This window comes from Danio aesculapii, chromosome 9, assembly GCF_903798145.1.
Source record: "Danio aesculapii chromosome 9, fDanAes4.1, whole genome shotgun sequence".
In the NCBI taxonomy this organism is placed as follows: Eukaryota; Metazoa; Chordata; class Actinopteri; order Cypriniformes; family Danionidae; genus Danio; species Danio aesculapii.
In genome coordinates, this window is record NC_079443.1 from 30,478,479 (window position 1) to 30,495,716 (window position 17,238).

The 17,238-nt window shown below is 35.9% G+C and overlaps 2 protein-coding genes across 2 annotated transcripts in view; both read left to right on the top strand.

Moving 5' to 3' along the window:
• Positions 1–2,922, top strand: part of LOC130234662 (UDP-glucose:glycoprotein glucosyltransferase 2-like) — a 29,077-nt gene extending 26,155 nt beyond the window's left edge. The window contains 1 exon segment of the mRNA XM_056464903.1: positions 2,809–2,922. Within this exon segment, the coding sequence (XP_056320878.1) occupies positions 2,809–2,922 (114 nt within the window).
• Positions 2,923–5,718: 2,796 nt separating this feature from the next.
• LOC130235040 (UDP-glucose:glycoprotein glucosyltransferase 2-like) overlaps positions 5,719–17,238 on the top strand; it is a 54,229-nt gene continuing 42,709 nt past the window's right edge. Inside the window, 16 exon segments of the mRNA XM_056465410.1 lie at positions 5,719–5,774; positions 7,040–7,145; positions 7,148–7,169; positions 8,607–8,646; positions 8,648–8,690; positions 8,776–8,805; positions 8,808–8,905; positions 9,416–9,528; positions 9,646–9,835; positions 10,157–10,253; positions 10,828–10,900; positions 11,027–11,127; positions 13,084–13,183; positions 13,917–13,977; positions 14,117–14,208; positions 14,547–14,700. Coding sequence (XP_056321385.1) covers positions 7,049–7,145; positions 7,148–7,169; positions 8,607–8,646; positions 8,648–8,690; positions 8,776–8,805; positions 8,808–8,905; positions 9,416–9,528; positions 9,646–9,835; positions 10,157–10,253; positions 10,828–10,900; positions 11,027–11,127; positions 13,084–13,183; positions 13,917–13,977; positions 14,117–14,208; positions 14,547–14,700 — 1,311 coding nt within the window. The 5' untranslated portion in view covers positions 5,719–5,774; positions 7,040–7,048.

The window sequence follows — 17,238 nt, forward strand, 5'->3', positions numbered from 1 at the left end:
GCGCAGTCTTTGTTGACAGACAAGCACAAAATGGTCACAGCCTGAAGCTGCAGTGACATGTCCCATCATTCTCCAAAACATCAGTGTGATCCCCAGAATTTAATAGTCCTTTTGAAAGAGCTGTGGTTGCATCATTTCTGCTTTTTTTAGCTAAAATGTAGCTAATATATTTAATATTTTAAACATTTGTTATTTAATATTATGTGTTATGTTTATATATCATTTAACGTTTTTTTATGTATATTTTTATATATCAATATTTTAAAGGGTTTTTTTTGTAATTCATTGAGTTTTTAATATGCATTATTCCATATATTAAATTAAATTACTATAATATTCTATTTTTAATGTAAGGTTACAAGCAATGTTGTATATAGAGATATATGATATAGAGATAATATAATTTTCAACTTGTGTATTTGGCTCTAAATCATAACTAGACTAACTTAAAACCATAACTTGATATAACTGCTAATAAACATACATTAGTTGAGTATATTTTGGTTTAATTTTATATATAATTGAATAAAGTATTTAAATCCGCTTATATATGAGATAATTTTTTATGTGATCATTATTTTCTGTACATTGTATCATATTAGGGTTGGCACGGTGGCTCAGTGGTTTGCACTGTTGCCTCACAATCAAGAAGGTCGCTGGTTCAAGCCTCGGCTGGGCCAGTTGCAATTCTGTGTGGAGTTTGCATGTTCTCCCTGTGTTGGTGTGGGGTTTCCTCCGGGTACTCAGGTTTCCCCCACAGTCCAAAGACATGCTGTATAGGTGAATTGAATAAGCCAGGGGTGTCCAAACTTGGTCCTGGAGGGTCAGTGTCCTGCATATTTTAGTTCCAACCCCAATTAGACACACCTAGGGCCTCATGTATCAACGCTGCGTGCACACAAACTTTGCGTACGCCAGATTTCATGCTCACTTTGGATTTACTAACGATGAAATTAACGTGAGAATGTGCGTTGGTCCACGCCAACTTCATGTTGGCATCCGTGCATTTCTTGTGTGTGTTTGTTTATTTCCAATGGCGAGTCCTAGAGGCAGTTGTGTTAAATTGCACACTACAAGGTATCTTTGAGCCGTGCAATGGCAGCTGTATGGGACGGGATCATCCGCATGTCAACGTGGCAGGCACTCGGTCAGTTGTAGAGCGGTCCACTGTTGAAATGCCAGTGGCACTGCCTTGAAAAGAACAGAGGGGTGCTGCTATAAACCGCCCTAACAAGTGTTCCTCTAATACATCTGTGTCCTCCCACAGACATGCCCGGATTAAGAATTCAGAGGCCCCTGGGCACAATGTCTTGTAGAGCCCCCTACCTGGCCGCACCCCTATAGTTGAATAAAAAAACAGATTAATGTCATTTTTAAATAAAATTAATCTATAATGTATTGCCCACATTTTTTAAATAAATGATATACAATACAATTCGAGGTCTACAAGAGTTAACTTATTTTTAAAGCATTCAAAGCACACTTTGAAAAAATATATACTAGACAACTAGTGAAAATTAATAGTTTAATATCTTGTATTAATAGTTTATATACTTGTTCATGTTCACTGAAGCAGTACTAAAATTTATATTTAAGGGTATTTTTAAATGTATAACTTTTACAAACTTATAATGCATTTGATTGGATATAACACCTCTCCAATCCATTCAGTTCTAAGAATCTGAGTCTTCCATAATACACACACTTATTTATGATTCCTACTTGTCTTCCTCGTGATGAAGAGTAGGCAAAATCTCATATGTAGTGAGGGAAAAAAGAAGAATTCATCAGGACGCTGGATTCGAGCCGGGTTCATGATCAATCGTGTCAAAATATGTTGCCATGCGCTTTACGAGCTTTGCCACTCACGCTACTGTTTACCGCTCTCTTTATTTCTGTTGTCTCTGTTAATCAAACGGGTTTGCACTTGGCCTAAATAGACCTCTACAAAATCTGCATTTTTTCACACCCCCTCGCAGGGGCCCCAAGTGCAAGTTTTCATTCACTGCCAGTGCAATGTTCAGACCCCACTGCATTAACCGCATCAGCAAAACTCCTCCCACTCCATTTTTTTCTTTTGTTTATTAATTCCGAGGAATAACTTGCAAATAACAGTTTTTCTCAGGTCTACCTCAGTTTTTCTTAGAGGAGCACCTCCAATTCACAATTCTGTGAAGTTTCTGCTTGCTTTTGCCATTGCTTTTTTGTTTGGTTTTGCTAAAGTAGAGTCATTACCATATTTATTAGGGGGAGGAGGCAGGGAGGGGTTTTGCGCTCGTGCACGTGCGCTCATGTTTCACGTTAATTCGGATGTACAAAGAGAATATGCTTGGGATTCCGCGTACGCAGTGTTTCATACATCTGAATCTTTTACTGCGTACGCACATTTACAGCTTGTGCTGCTCATGGCTCTAAACAATCAAGAGTAAATGTAGCGTGTTTGCTTGCAAAATCCAGGCAAAAGACGTTCTGAAAGCCAAATAAAAAATGTACAGATGAGAAACTAAATTGGCAAGAAACTGAGAACTGGTTAACTTGAATATATTGTGATAAAATATAAGAAGCGTATTCAGAGGGAAAACATGTATTTTAAAGCCAGAGCGACAGTCTGGCAGTAAGCCTTGCTTTGATTTGCATTAAAAATGGTCTGCCATGCATATAACTTACTTCCTCTTGGGGATATGTTTATAAAGATTCACAGTGTAGAAGTTGTCATTATACAACACCGCACAGTACTGACTCTTAAAGCCAAGCCTGTGAGATGTTTTTACATTTTTAACTATATTCTAATACTTCACTAGATCCTAGCCTGCTGGACGACACAGAAGAGAAGAAGTGTTCAGTGTGGAAGATTTCCAGCTGCTAGAAATGATCACACTTCGCACGCTCGCAGAAAAGATTAAATCCAAGATCAGCAAATGAACTTCAGTGCCCAAAAGTAGGCTATTGTTTTTGTTTGCCACCCCAAGCCAACATATCTGTAGATGTCAACCTATTTGTTTGTGAGATGAAAAACCAAAAACACCTGTTATTGCTCTTCACAGGGCCAGTGAAATCTAATCATGAAGTGGACGCTCTCCTTTCTTCGTCCGCCTAAAGGAGAAGCCAGAAAAGATGTCAATTCTGAAGGACAAACACAGGTGGCAGTTGCTAAGATTTCCCCTGCAAATTGAGCTTTCAAATTTTGAGAAGCAAATTAATAACCTTCGCCCTGATATATTTCACCAGACTCCTATACTGCAGACCATAGAAAATAACATGGTTTCATACATAGCTGCAGTGATGGCGAAGTCTGCTTTGTGAACGCAGTCATTTCTTTGAGTCCGTTGTTTCTCTTCAATGAATGGCTCTGAAAGAAATCACAAGCTGTCCGTCCAAATGGTCAGCTAACCGCGCTCTGTAGAATATGCGAGTCGCTACATATGCTGAAAACCCAGCCGAGTTGCTGTGGCTTATAAACATCTCCTGTTATTATTTATGCATTCCATTCATCACCAAGCATGAAGGTTTTGTCATTTCTCTGTTTGCTGGAAGCTAAAACGTGTAATTGCATGTTCTTGGAAAAAAAACAAGAAGTCCTGGTGTGTCTCGGTGGATGGGGAGGACCTCATATCTTTGCCTGAGAAAAGATGACTGCTACATCTCAAGCACTTTTACACTCAAAAAACACAACGTTTAATGTTTGTTAAACTACGTATTTGAAAAGTGAGCTGAAACAACACAATTCTTGAGTTTTTAAAGGGAGGTAACTTGGTTGTTTTATGTCAATCCACTTAAAATTGTAAAACTAATAAGTTAACTTCAATTCCTTCAAGTTGTCTCAACACAAATTGAGCATTTTTACAGTTTATTATGTCCTTACTGTACATAGCATTCACCTTTTTTTGGAGGTAATGTGTACATACTTGAGTGTGGAAATCAAAGTGCATGAGGCTTTGAGACATACAGTACTACTTTATCGTTAACGAACCGTTCTGTCGCTTATTTATGTGCCCTGTCTGTGATCTTGTCACATCAGCCACATTGCTTTCTCTATTTAATTTCTTACTGTATTGGAGATGCAGCATGTTAGTCTGCTATTACAGGATCAGTGAAATCTTCTCAGGTGTTTGCATAATTCTGCATTCAGGATTTAATGACTAAACACACGTTTATAGCATTTACCTTTATTTGTTTACCAGACACATTTATCCAAGTGACATTTACAAGCGAGGATATAAGAAGCACTTCAATCACCAGAGAGCAGCAGCAAATAAATGCTATGACAGTCTATGTTTTTGTTGTTGTTGTGGTTTTTGTCCCCTTCGGGCATATGGAAAGGAGAGAGCGTGTCTTCACAGTTCACATTGTTGTTCCAGGTGAAATATAAACACGGAAAGATCAATATTAATTAACTATCATTTTAACATCTTACATAAGTCTCCCCATCTGCTGTGTTTGTGGTTTGTTAACACTCTTTACTGGCGATTGTCATTTTAATCCAACACAAAATGTATGTGGGGCAATATTAGTTGTTAGAGTAAACACTGATTTGACTTCAATTCTCTTCTGGAAGTAGTAGACCTTCTGGGTAAACTTTAAAATACTCTTTCAACATGCTATGATCTGGGACACGCTGAATTCTAATTTCAAATACATTCACGATGGATAGTATGCAAAATTGGGACGCAGAATATATGTTTTTGAAAACATAAATCCATCGTATTTGGCACATCTGCAAAGTGTTTTATGACATTTCTTGGGCAGTTAGGGATGGCGGTGGGGCGGGGGTCTCTCTGTGGTATGGGAACCGATATACAGGGTGTATATTGAGAGTATACCACAACTACATATTATGTCTGTGTAATGTATGTTTAGTGTCCCATAGTATCCCGATAGTTCACCCAAAAATTTAACTTGCATAGTTTGCAAGCCTTTATGAGAAACAAAAAAGAAAGCTAAAATCCTGTAACCACTGACTTCTATAGTAGGAAAACCCAACATTAAAGTCAATGGATTCAGGTTATCTTTTTTTTGTGTTTAACAGTTATGACAATTTTCATTTTTGGGTGAACTAACCCTTCAAGAGTATTTTTATATGAAATATATGTTTTAGTTCATTTGTGTATTAATAATAATAATAATAATAATGATAATAATAATTCAGTATTAAATATCTTTAGCTTGACAATGTTTTAATAAAGTTGTTCAAAAAAAAAGTTATGTCACACCCATCACTGGTCTTTCAGTCTGCTAATGAGATGATGATCTGAATCAGGTGTGTTTGGTTAGGGTAAAATGTGCAGAGCTGGTGGTCCTCCAGGAACGTGTTTGAAAAACACTGGGTCTAACACATGTTTACACCGTACATTATAAATAATTGACACCAAATTTGTGAATTGTTTTAACAAAAATATTATGTACGCTAACTCTGCAGGGCTAAATAATTATAATAAATATTTTAGATAAAGCAAACTGAGGGCATGTGGATGCAGGAGCACAGTTACTTCAGTGCATTAGTAACACTAGTTGTCCATAAACATGCCTGAGAAACCTCATTCCGTGTACATTTTCTAAAACTATTAACGTTCTATAAGATTTCACTGCTATTCATTAGTTAAACTTTATGTAAAATTTAAGTCCTACCAGTAGCTGAAATGTGTCGCTTTTCCAGAAAAAGTGGAAACATCGCTTTTCCATGTGTGAAAGAGGGAATTAAAGATGCAGGACCCCTCAATGGCGGCGTCCTGTGAAACCGGGTAATACAGTCAGCGGCGCAGAGACAGATGATTTAGGTGTGTTTTAAAACATATTCACTGTCAATATCACAGAATCTAAAAGCGACGCATTCCCGTTGAATAACATGGTGTGTTTGGTCCAGATAGAACGCTAAAAGGGGTTAAACATTTTGTGTGCTACGTGTCTTTTCTTCCTAATCTTATATTTCTTCATTTGTAAGACAGTTCCAGATTTGTTTATCTTATCTGCATGAAATCCATGAAACGGAAAGCGATATTAATGTCATTAAAAGCACAAGTGTGGAATATCTATGCGACTAATCGACACAAATTGTTACATTATAGCTACGTGGCGTTTTATTAGACCGTTTACCTGCTGTGTCTTTCTCCCCTGACGCGTCAATGAGGAAAACCTCTTCGCTGAATATAGAAGTCGCTTTCTGTGGATACGTGTTGATGTTTATTGTTGCACTGTTAGCCGAAAAGTGGCTCAATTGGTTCCAAACCACAATGACTTTCTATTATAAAAATGAAAAAAAAAAAACAAGATGTTTTGGAAAATTGTTTGAAACTTCAATGGTTTCAGGTTTCTAAAGTTGTTCAAAACATTTCCTTTTTTACAATAAGAAAGAACCTCAGAACAAATGAAGGATGAGTAAATCTTTAAAATCACAATATTTTGGGTGAACTATCCTTTTAACATATCGTATTGGTGGCTGTGGTCACAAATTATAGAGTTTATGGGAATGTGATGTTTTTGACTTGATTTGAAAACAGTCGAATTTCTTGAAATACAAAACAATGTGCCAGACAGATAAAAAAAAAAAAACAGCCTTCCTCTATATAAAATATATATTTAAGCTAGGCCTTAAGTTTAAACGGTAAAATTGTTCTGAATGCCAAAACAGTTACGCTGATTGTATTTCATTTGAAAATGTCACATCTTTTAGACTATACAAAAACATATACGTAGCTAATTTTTAATATAGTTGAAGAACTACCATCATGCCTTAATTATCAGAGTAAATGAATATTAAGCATATTTTCCTGAAGTGCTCTGTTTTTAATTTAAATGGAAAAGTTTTTATTGAGAATTTTTGGTAACTAGTCATAATTTGAAATGTTTTTAACTTATTGTGAATTGTAAGTTTGCAATTATTTTTACAAATTTATTCAGAAAAAACATGATATTTATAATTTATGGGAGATTTTTGACATTTCAAGCCATTTTAAATGCATGCAAATGATTCATCAGTGAATAGCATAACAAAACATCTTGATGTTACTTGTTTTTTTTGTTTGTTTTTGGGGTTTTTCAGCAGCGTCCAATCATGAGGCTGGTTTTTGTTGTGCTGGTCTTTCTGAGGGTCCAGCATGTGAACTCAGCATCTAAAGGAATTGTCGCCAGTCTTCAGGCCAAATGGGCTGCGACCCTCTCCTACTGGAAACAAGGTGGGCTGCAATAATAATCATTCTCCTATAATAATGTATTGCCGTTTTAACATCCTAATCCAGACAACCTATTCCCCAATGGTCCTGTCAAGCCTTTTATGTGTAATCAAAATAGGATTTTTCAGTTTTACTGGGATGTTTTCTTTTATAATGTGTTGTACACACAGCAGTATTAAAAGCACAATATTTGAAGCTGTTATGCTTTTTTTAAATGCATCTATTATATGTAACATATCTAATATGAAAAGTTTCTAATGAGCTACTAGGTCAGAATGTTTGGGGTTTGTGACTGTAAAGCAGGGTTGTCAAACTCAGTTCCTGAAGGGCCACAGCATTCACAGTTTATTTCCAACTCTGCTTTAGTACACGTACCTGTGGGTTTAAAACAAGCCAATTAGTTTGATCAGGTGTGTTTAATTAGGTTTAAAGCTAAACTATGCAGAGCTGTGGCCCTCCAGGAACTGAGTTTAACACATGTGCTGTAAAGTTTACATTGTTGAGTAAAATGCAAGATATGTTTACCACGGTTAAGCCTCATATATTTTATTTGACAAGTTATCTGCAACGTTGAAGTAGACACCAACTTTGAATTTAATATACTTTATGCATGTAAAATCACTTTTGTACATTTAATTTGACATGCACTAAAATCAGGTAGCACAATCGCCTCACAGCAAGACGGTCGCTGGTTCGAGCCCCGGCTGAGTCAGTTGGCATTTCTGTGTGGAGTTTGAATGTTCTCTCCATGCTTGCGTGGGTTTCCTCCGGATACTTTGGTTTCTCCCACCACTCCACAGACATGTGGTATAGGTGAATTGAAATAAACTAAATTGGCTGTAGTGTATGTGTGTGAATGTAAGAGTGTATAAGTGTTTCCCAGTGATGGGTTGCGGCTGGAAGGGGCATTCGCAGCATAAACATATGCTGGATAAGTTGGCGGTTCATTCCGCTGTGGCAACTGCTGATTAATAAGGGACTAAGCCAAAAAGAAATGAATGAATGAATGAATGAATGACTGAATGCCCTAAAATCAGTTCTCTCATCTTTGACCCCTATGCATAATGAATTAAACGCTACAGTTTGGTCTATAGTTTTGTAAAATTAGCCCCAGATTATTTATACCTGCTGTAGAATTACTCGCATCATGATGACATGCATGTTTTTAATACGAGGAGAAGATCCTACCATGTGTTCTCTTTGCAAAAGCACTTTATCTATGAAACATCTCTTAGATCGATTGAATTCTGTGAAGAATTAATTTTATTCAGTGTAAATTTTGCTGAGTTTTTTTAACACTGTTACTTCAAATGCAAAAACAAATTGTAAAAACTTCTTGTAATCTAACTACAGTACACATTTTCTTGCCATTAAAGCCGGCATGGTGTTAAACACAAACAAACAAAAACATTATTTTTTTGTAAACTTCCTTTTATACAGTGAATTCATCAGAGAAGATGGAGATGAGAAATTCTGGCAGTTTTGTCGATACTGTGAAGGAGTTAACTGTTTACAAATCTGGAGGTAATGGCTCACATTTCATCTGCTTTAATGTCTAATTCTGCATTTGAACTGTAAATTGTGCTGATGTTTACTTTTCTGTCTTTAGAGTCTGTCCGGTCCTATTATAACCTGATCCTCAGAAGGCTGGCCAGTTTTTGACAGATCTTCAGGTCAACCTGTTGAAGCTCTCTCTGTCTCTTAGGACTTACTCTCCAGCTGTACATGCTCTCCAACAAGTGAGTCTTTCATCATTCTAGATAAAAGCAGAGACATGGATTTTTCAAGCAAGTGTACATAGAGTTATTATTTTTCCAGATTTTTATTTGTCATTCAACAGTAAAACTGGTTATTGTACAAGGATTCTTCTTAAAAACATAGATGGTGTAGTGCAAGTGAATTCTTACTAAGGTAAGAGTTCAAAAATGTTTTGCTTAGATTAGAAATTTGATCTGTAAGTGTATCTGTCACTTAGAGAATTCTCAGAATGGCATTTTAATGTTGTTGATACACCCTTAGCCTACTGAGGTGCGTTATCAGTCACCTTTGATGAAATATTGGCATAAAAGTCTTTTTTAATATATTGTGTGGTTTGTATTGTTTTGTTTGACTTTTGTACTATTGGACCTAGTGTCTGGAATAAAGAGAATTAATTATAAAGCTAATCTTTATTTATTCATCTGAAATTCCCTTCACTGTGAGGTTTACCTCACAGAGAGTACTATTAACCCTTTCTTTTCATTCTGCAGATAGCAAGCGATGAACCTCCTCCTGATGGCTGCTCTGCTTTTGTGGTTGTTCATGGTCAAAATGCCTGCAGCACCAAGGATATGAAGAAGCTCTTGAAGACAGCAGCAGACAGGTAATGCTAACCAAATATACTGTATTCTTAGAGAAAATAATTTGTTCAATGTGTCAAAATAAGTAATTTAAATATATAACATTTCTGTTGTGCTGTACTTTTATTTAATTAATCCAGGCCAAGACCTTATCTATACAAGTCTGATCACCAGTACCCAGGAGTCAATGGGACAGATGTGCCTGTAGCTATTCTTTATGCTGAAATTGGCACTAAGGAGTTCAGCACTTTTCATAAGCTTCTGTCAGAGCGAGCACAGGAGGGCAAACTCATCTATGTGCTACGACATTTGTGTCTGTAAGTATTAGCAGTGTATTTGTACTACGTTCATGTTGTTTTTACAATGTTCAGACTGTGGGCAAATCAGATTTTTGTCATTTGTCATTAATTGCAAGTGATCAAGTATGATTTATGTGATCTGACATGGATTGCCTTGGTAATTACATAGACTTATTCACATACAGTATATGACATCCAATCCAGAAAAGGTTAAGGTTATGTTACATTAAGGTTAGCTGTGCATAGAAACCTATAGCTTGATTCTATGCATAGTAGTTTGAATTTTTATTTTTTTTATTCTGTTCTATTTGAAGAGAAACATTTCTTAACCCTCACTGATTTCTCACCAAAGGAGCCGAAAAATGAAAGGATGCTGCTCTCTGGATATGGTGTGGAACTGGCAATTAAAAGTACTGAGTACAAAGCTGTTGATGACACAAAAGTTAAAGGTATTGTACAATGTTAGACTGTTTATTGTGTAAAGGAAGAGAAAAATAAGTTTCATTTTAATAATGGTAGCCATTGTTTGAAAAGTTTTAAACAAAATAAACTATATTGATATGATATATAATTATTATATTGATAAATATGAACAATACTTCTACAATATGTATTAATCTTAATATAAATTTTTACATTTAGTAATATTTGTTAACATGCTGTGTACAGTGTAAAAAATACTTTCAAAATAATCTCATAAGTTATTTAACTTCAATTACATTAAAGTGCCTTTAAAATTATATTAACCTGGTTTGTACAACTTAAAAATTAAGTTGAAACATGATTAAACTTAGTTATGATTAACAAAAAGATATATGTTGTCATTACTAATTGATCATAGTTTTGCTAACATGAACTAACATGAAGAAGAAAAAAACAAATGTATTTTAATTGAAAAAAAAATGGAAAGGTTCTTCAAATACACCAATGTTTCCAACATTATTAGGCAAAAAATTATTTAAAAAGTAACTAACAGTTTGGAAATAAGAAATTATAACTGATGTGACCTGAATTTGTGTACAGAATCCAAATCAGCCGGCACTGATAATGAGGATGAAAATGATGAAGTCCAAGGATTTCTGTTTGGGAAATTGAAGTGAGCAATTATTTCACGTTTAATTCCTTCATGGCTATCCATTAAACAATATTAATAAATATGAAAAAAAAACAATGGTAGTTCTGTAAAATGCTGAGTCACTCACTGCATTTCCTTCACCCCCAGAAAGTCTCACCCGGAGCTTCAGGAGGAACTTGGAGAGCTGAGAAAGCATCTACTGGAGAGCACCAATGACATGACTCCTCTTAAAGTGTGGGAGCTCCAAGGTGGGCAAACTGCTGTTATTGATGACTCTTATGGTGTTCTGGACTCGGTGCTGCGTCACCCTGTGAGATTAAACCCATCCACGTGGTTCCTGGAGAGAACTGTCCACTTGATGAATTGGGAAGCAACCGAAAGGTTGCAGTTTGTACCCTTTGCTTGCTGCAGCGATCTGTCCTACTCCTGTTCAGACTCCTGAACAGATGCTCATGTTCACAGCCAGGTTCAATTTTGCACAGTGAGATTCTGTAGCAAAAATGGCTAAATAACAGCAGTTTTACTTTTGTGCTGATCGATAAATGAAGCAATTTATTTTGCTTGACGTAAAGAGCTCTCCATGATGGCCATTGAAACGCTCGGTTAGTTTTGTAATAACTTTGGAGCTGAATTGTAAAATCCAACAGATTTTTGTTGTTGTTGCTTTTGTTTTAAACTCTAGACTTTTAAAATTATATTTTGTTGAAACATAAATTATAGTATTTTCAGCCATCAAACATAATTTTTTTTTACCCATTGTTCCAATTTTGGATATGTAACATGAAATAACATTTATATCGTAACACTGGCCACTTTTTTAGGTACACCTCAGTACTGGTTTGGACCCCCTTTTGCCTTCAGAACTGCCTTAATCCTTTGTGGCATAGATTCAACAAGATACTGGAAATATTCCTCAGAAAATTCCTTTTGGTCCATATTGACATGAGAGCATTACGCAGTTGCTGCAGATTCTTCAGCTGTACATCCAAGATGCCAATCTCCCATTACACCACATTCCAAAGGTGCTCTATTGGATTGAGATCTGGTGACTGAGGAGGCCATTTAAGTACAGTGAACTCATTGTCATGTTCAAGAAATCAGTCTGAGATGAATCGCTCTTTATGACATGGTGCGTTATCCTGCTTGAAGTCGCCATCAGAAGATGGGTACACTGTGTTCATAAAGGCATGGACATGGTCAGCAGCAATATATGTATGTATGTATGTATGTATGTATGTATATGTATATATATATATAACAGATGTATAATATATAATAGATAGGAGGTGACGCAGTGGCACAGTAGGTAGTGCTGTCGCCTCACAGCAAGAAGGTCGCTGGTTCGAGCCTCGGCTGGGTCAGTTGGCGTTTCTGTGTGGAGTTTGCATGTTCTCCCTGCGTTTGCGTGGGTTTCCTCCACAGTCCAAAGACATGCAGGTGAATTGGGTAGGCTAAATTGTCCGTAGTGTATGAGTGTGAATGAGTGTGTTTTTTTCGGACCATTCTCTGTAAACCCTAGAGATGGTTGTGTGAGAAAATCATCCCAGTAGATCAGTAGTTACTGAAATACTCAGTCCAGCCCGTCAGGCGCCAACAACCATGCCACGTTCAAAGTCACTTAAATCACCTTTATTCCCCATTCTGATGCTCTGTTTGAACTGCAGCAGATCGTCTTGACCATGTCTACATGCCTAAATGCATTAAGTTGTACCTAATAAAGTGGCCGGTGAGTGTATATTGTAATTAATTATAATAATGGAGCTCAATTTTTATTCAATGATTATCTTATCCTCTAGTGAACGAGCAATCTGAATGTAAAATTTGAATGAATTCACAAATCAAAATTTGTAGCTTTTGTGCTGAAGATTTTGTGTTGAAACTGTTGTTTTCTTTGTGTGTGAGAGCAATAGCAATTGGGAATTATCACACATTAAAGCAACATTAAGTCAATATGTGTAAGTGTGCATGGCCAACAAATAGTGTGGCATTTAGTAAATGCTGACAGAATTTTCATTTTTTGGTAAACTGTCACTTTAATGTTTATGTCAGCCATATTTAATAATGGTTTCAACTGAATCTTACCATGCAGAAGTGTATCATATGTCAGCCATATTTAATAATGGTTTCAACTGAATCTTACCATGCAGAAGTGTATCATTGGCTGTTATAAAAAGATTGAAATGCCTTCTCTGTCTTTCCAAAAGACCTCAGTTTCCAGGCGGCATCTCGGATCATGACTGTGCCAAAGTTTGATTCTCTCAAATTAATGCAAGAGCTCAGCCAAAATTTCCCCAGCAGAGCCAGGTAAAAAAAACAGTCTGAAATTCAGTCTTGGTGTCTCTGAGAGAATTCAATGCAGAAATCATTAGCTTTGTTAGACTTCTCTCCTTCAGAACTCGAATATTTGAAAATACTTGTTGCGTTCTAAAGTGGTGTTCCTTAAGGAGTCCAACAATTCAAAGATAATGCCATTATTTTTCATTTAGCAAGATCAAAGAGCCTTTGGAGCAATAATGGTCCATTTGTTAATGTTAAGCTATGCATTTACAAGTATCTTGTACAGTATATATTTATCATAGTTCAACATTTACTAATGTGTTATTAAAATCCTTAATTGTGCTTGTAAAATGTTTTAATGCACTGTACGTTAACATGAACATCGTTCATTGTTTGTACATGTTAGTTAATACAGTAGCTAATGGACTGTTATTTAAAAGTGTTACCTAACAATTAATGTTGTAGGATATTTCACTATGCATTTTTGCATGTGTAACAGCACAGAATGCATGCGTCTGCGTTATGTCTAGGTCGTTTTTAATGCGCGACTGTGACTTTCCTCCACGGCTACTCAGGACAGCTTTATGTGCAGCGTTCAGGATTTGCTGAGTCAGAGTTACTGTAGTTTACAGTTTGTCAGCATAGCCGATATGGCATCTAAGAGGGAACAGGTTTTCTGAGATTAAAATGAGTTTTTATGACTGTTCTGGGATGTTGCCTGGAGCCAGTACTGACTGTACATGTTTTATTGTACCCACAGATCACTGACAAGAGTGGCTGTAAACCAAGACATGAAGAAGGAAATAGAAGACAACCAAAAGGTTCTGCAACAACTTTTCTGAGGAACACTTTTAAAAAAGTTTCAAGCATGGTCAAATGGTCTTGCTTTCAGAAAGTCATGTTCGTAGAGAATGATCTATAAAGTGATGGTGTAGCTGATGTAAAGCTTTTTTCTTTCAGAGGCTGAGTGAGTCGATGGGCGTCCATCCTGGAGATGCCAGTCTTTACATTAATGGAATACATGTTGACCTGGACATTCATAACCCTTTCAGGTATCATTCCATTATAAGATCTTCTAGCCAACTTGATTTTGTCTACTGTTGATAGTAGAAATGTGGGTAAAACTTTGAGTCACAATTCACGCTTTTTGTTACCTGCCTATAATGAGGTATTAACTGTGTTTTAGTAGTTATAAAGTATGATCTTATTCTACATTCCTAATCCTACCCAAACCCAAACCCAGCTACTACCTTACTAACTATTAATAAGCATCTAGTTAGTAGTTTATTGAGCTGAAGTCTTAGTTAATGATTTAGCTGTGTGAATTGTGCTTAATATATAGTGTTTTATATGTTTTAATCACATTTGTTGATTCCTTGGTGTTATGTAGCATTCTGGACATTCTCAGAAGCGAGGCTAAGATTCTTGAAGGTCTTCATAATCTTGGCGTCAAAGGAAACACTATTAGTAAGTTCCTGCATTTACCATCATCAACCGCTGTAGAGGACAGCTACGCTCTGGACATCCGACACTCATCCATTATGGTGAGATGCTTGTTATTTGAGTGTTGTTGTTGAGCTCAGCAGTTCAATAGGAATGTAGGAGACACTCTTTTCCTCTTCATATGCACCAGATACTGTCTTATAAAGTGATACTTTATTATTTCTGGAAAAACATTGTGCAATTCTGAGTAGGGCTGTGCGATATTGAAAATATCTGACATTGTGATATTGTTTTTTCTGCGATTATATTGCGATGCGAGATAATTTCAACAGATAAATTGAATAGCCGTTTTTGGAAACATTTCATTCGTTTAGATCAGGGGTGCCAAACTGCTTTTTAAAAAGGGCCAAAAACCAAACTTGATGGAGACTAGTGGCCCGAGGTAATATGGTTGACATGTGTAGTTTCCTAATTTATTTAATACTGTTTAAAAGTGACTAGAAAAACACTGCTTTATGTTAACCAATACAGTAATATACTGAACGTATTACAGTAAAAACAAAACAATCTAATTTCGAACAGAATTACACTAGTTTTTGCCTTGATTTGCTTGCCAATGTCTTCTACATTGTCCTCTGTCTGTCGAGTGGCAGTATTTACATTTTAAAAATCTGATTCATTTGCAACATTTTATTGACACATTTAATTTCAGTTTGCTTTTTTGTAGCTCGGCAATAAACAAACAAAAAAAGGTACGGTCAAATTAGAAAATGACGATCTCTGTGTTAAAGGCGTTCACTCCAATCCTTTCCATCATACTCACTTCTCCACTCAGATGGGATGGTGGGCCAAATCAAGGTTACAATGGGCCAACTTTATCCCACAGGCCCTACTTTGGGCATCTCTGATTTAGATAGATTGGGATGATCAATTCTTTTTCTGTGCAGTGCGTTTCTATTAATTATAATAAATGACAAGCAAATAAATACAACAGAGCAAAGATAAAAGTTAAATAAACAGTGCTTTAAGGTTTTCTGGACTCTAAGGACTCTAACAGTATTCACGTACTATCAAACACAAAATAACATATCATCATTATTAAATTTTTATTATTTTTAAATAATTTATACAATGTCTTTATCTTTTAATTTTTAATAAATAATCTAATCCTGCAACTATTGCAAATGCACACATTGCGATATCGATGCCCAAACGATATATTGTGCAGCCCTCATTCTGAGTGTTCTTCACACCGGGGAGTGGGTTTGACAAACCACATGTAGGATGCTTATGCTATTAGGATGCTTATTTAGACTTGTCATGGCAGCTATACCTGTATACTGCTACTCTCTGGTGATTTGAAGTGCTTCTTTTATTCTTACTTGTAAGTCATTTTAGTATTAAAGTCATTTCTTATTAGTTAGTTATCTGCTAAATATACAAGTACATTAATTTCCAACTTAACACATAGGAAAATTATTCATAAATTAGATTTTTTTTATTTATTTTAGAGTGCTCCTGCAAGATTTACATTTTTTCAGAATATATACATTGACACACACCATTATGGCCACAGCCATATCACCATGCAGCCCAAGACCGGTTACTCACTGAAGCTAAGCAGGGCTGAACCTAGTCAGTACCTGGATGGGAGACCACATGGGAAAACTAGGTTGCTGTTGGAAGTGATATTAGTGAGGCCAACAGGGGGGTGTGAGTCCTAATGCCCCAGTATAGTGAAGAGGACGCTATACTGTCAGTGGGTGCCGTCTTCCAAATGAGACATTAAACCGAGGTCCTTACACTGTGGTCATTAAAAGTGGTGGTGTAAGAGACCGCCCTCATGATTGTGAAGTGCTTTGGATGTATGGCCATACGCAATAAATGCGCTTTATAAATACACATTATGTTACACCAGTTTTTTGCGAAGTGGCTGACAGGGTTTATTCAAGGATTTGGTTTCTCTAAACCCCTTTTTAATTTAATGTATTATTATTATTATTATTATTATTATTATTATTATTTCTTTTTACGTTGCATAGTTTTTACAAATAGATCTGTTACACACAAGAAAGGTAATATCTGAATAGGGATGCACCAATATGGATTTTTGGGCCGATATCGATAACCGATAACTCTTAAGATTTGGAAGCCGATAGCCGATACACTAAAGCCGATAAATATAAATAGTCAAAATGTTATATTTTATACAGTGAACACTGATTTTTATTTTAAAAACTTTATAAAAGTTTGAACTGATCTTATGAACTAAATGGCCTACTCAAAGCAAAAAAGCTATAATTTCAAAATTGCAAGTTGATTATATAGACCTATATTCATGATTTCAGATACATTAGCATGCCAAAAATAAAAATAAAATTTTTCTTCGCATAGCAAATTAACATGTAACTTTACTTTTGCACAAAAATTATTTTGTTAAATAACAAATCTGATTTAATTAACAAGCCAGTTAAGTAAATATATTTTAAATAAAGTGAAAATGAAAGAACTGAAGAACTGAAACCAGCTCAAATGTTCTTGAATAAAATGTGTAATAGTAACGTACAAATGTTTAATGTCCGAAAAAAGCATTTTGAAAAGTGTTTTGACAGTTCAGAGCTACCATACAAGCGAAAAGC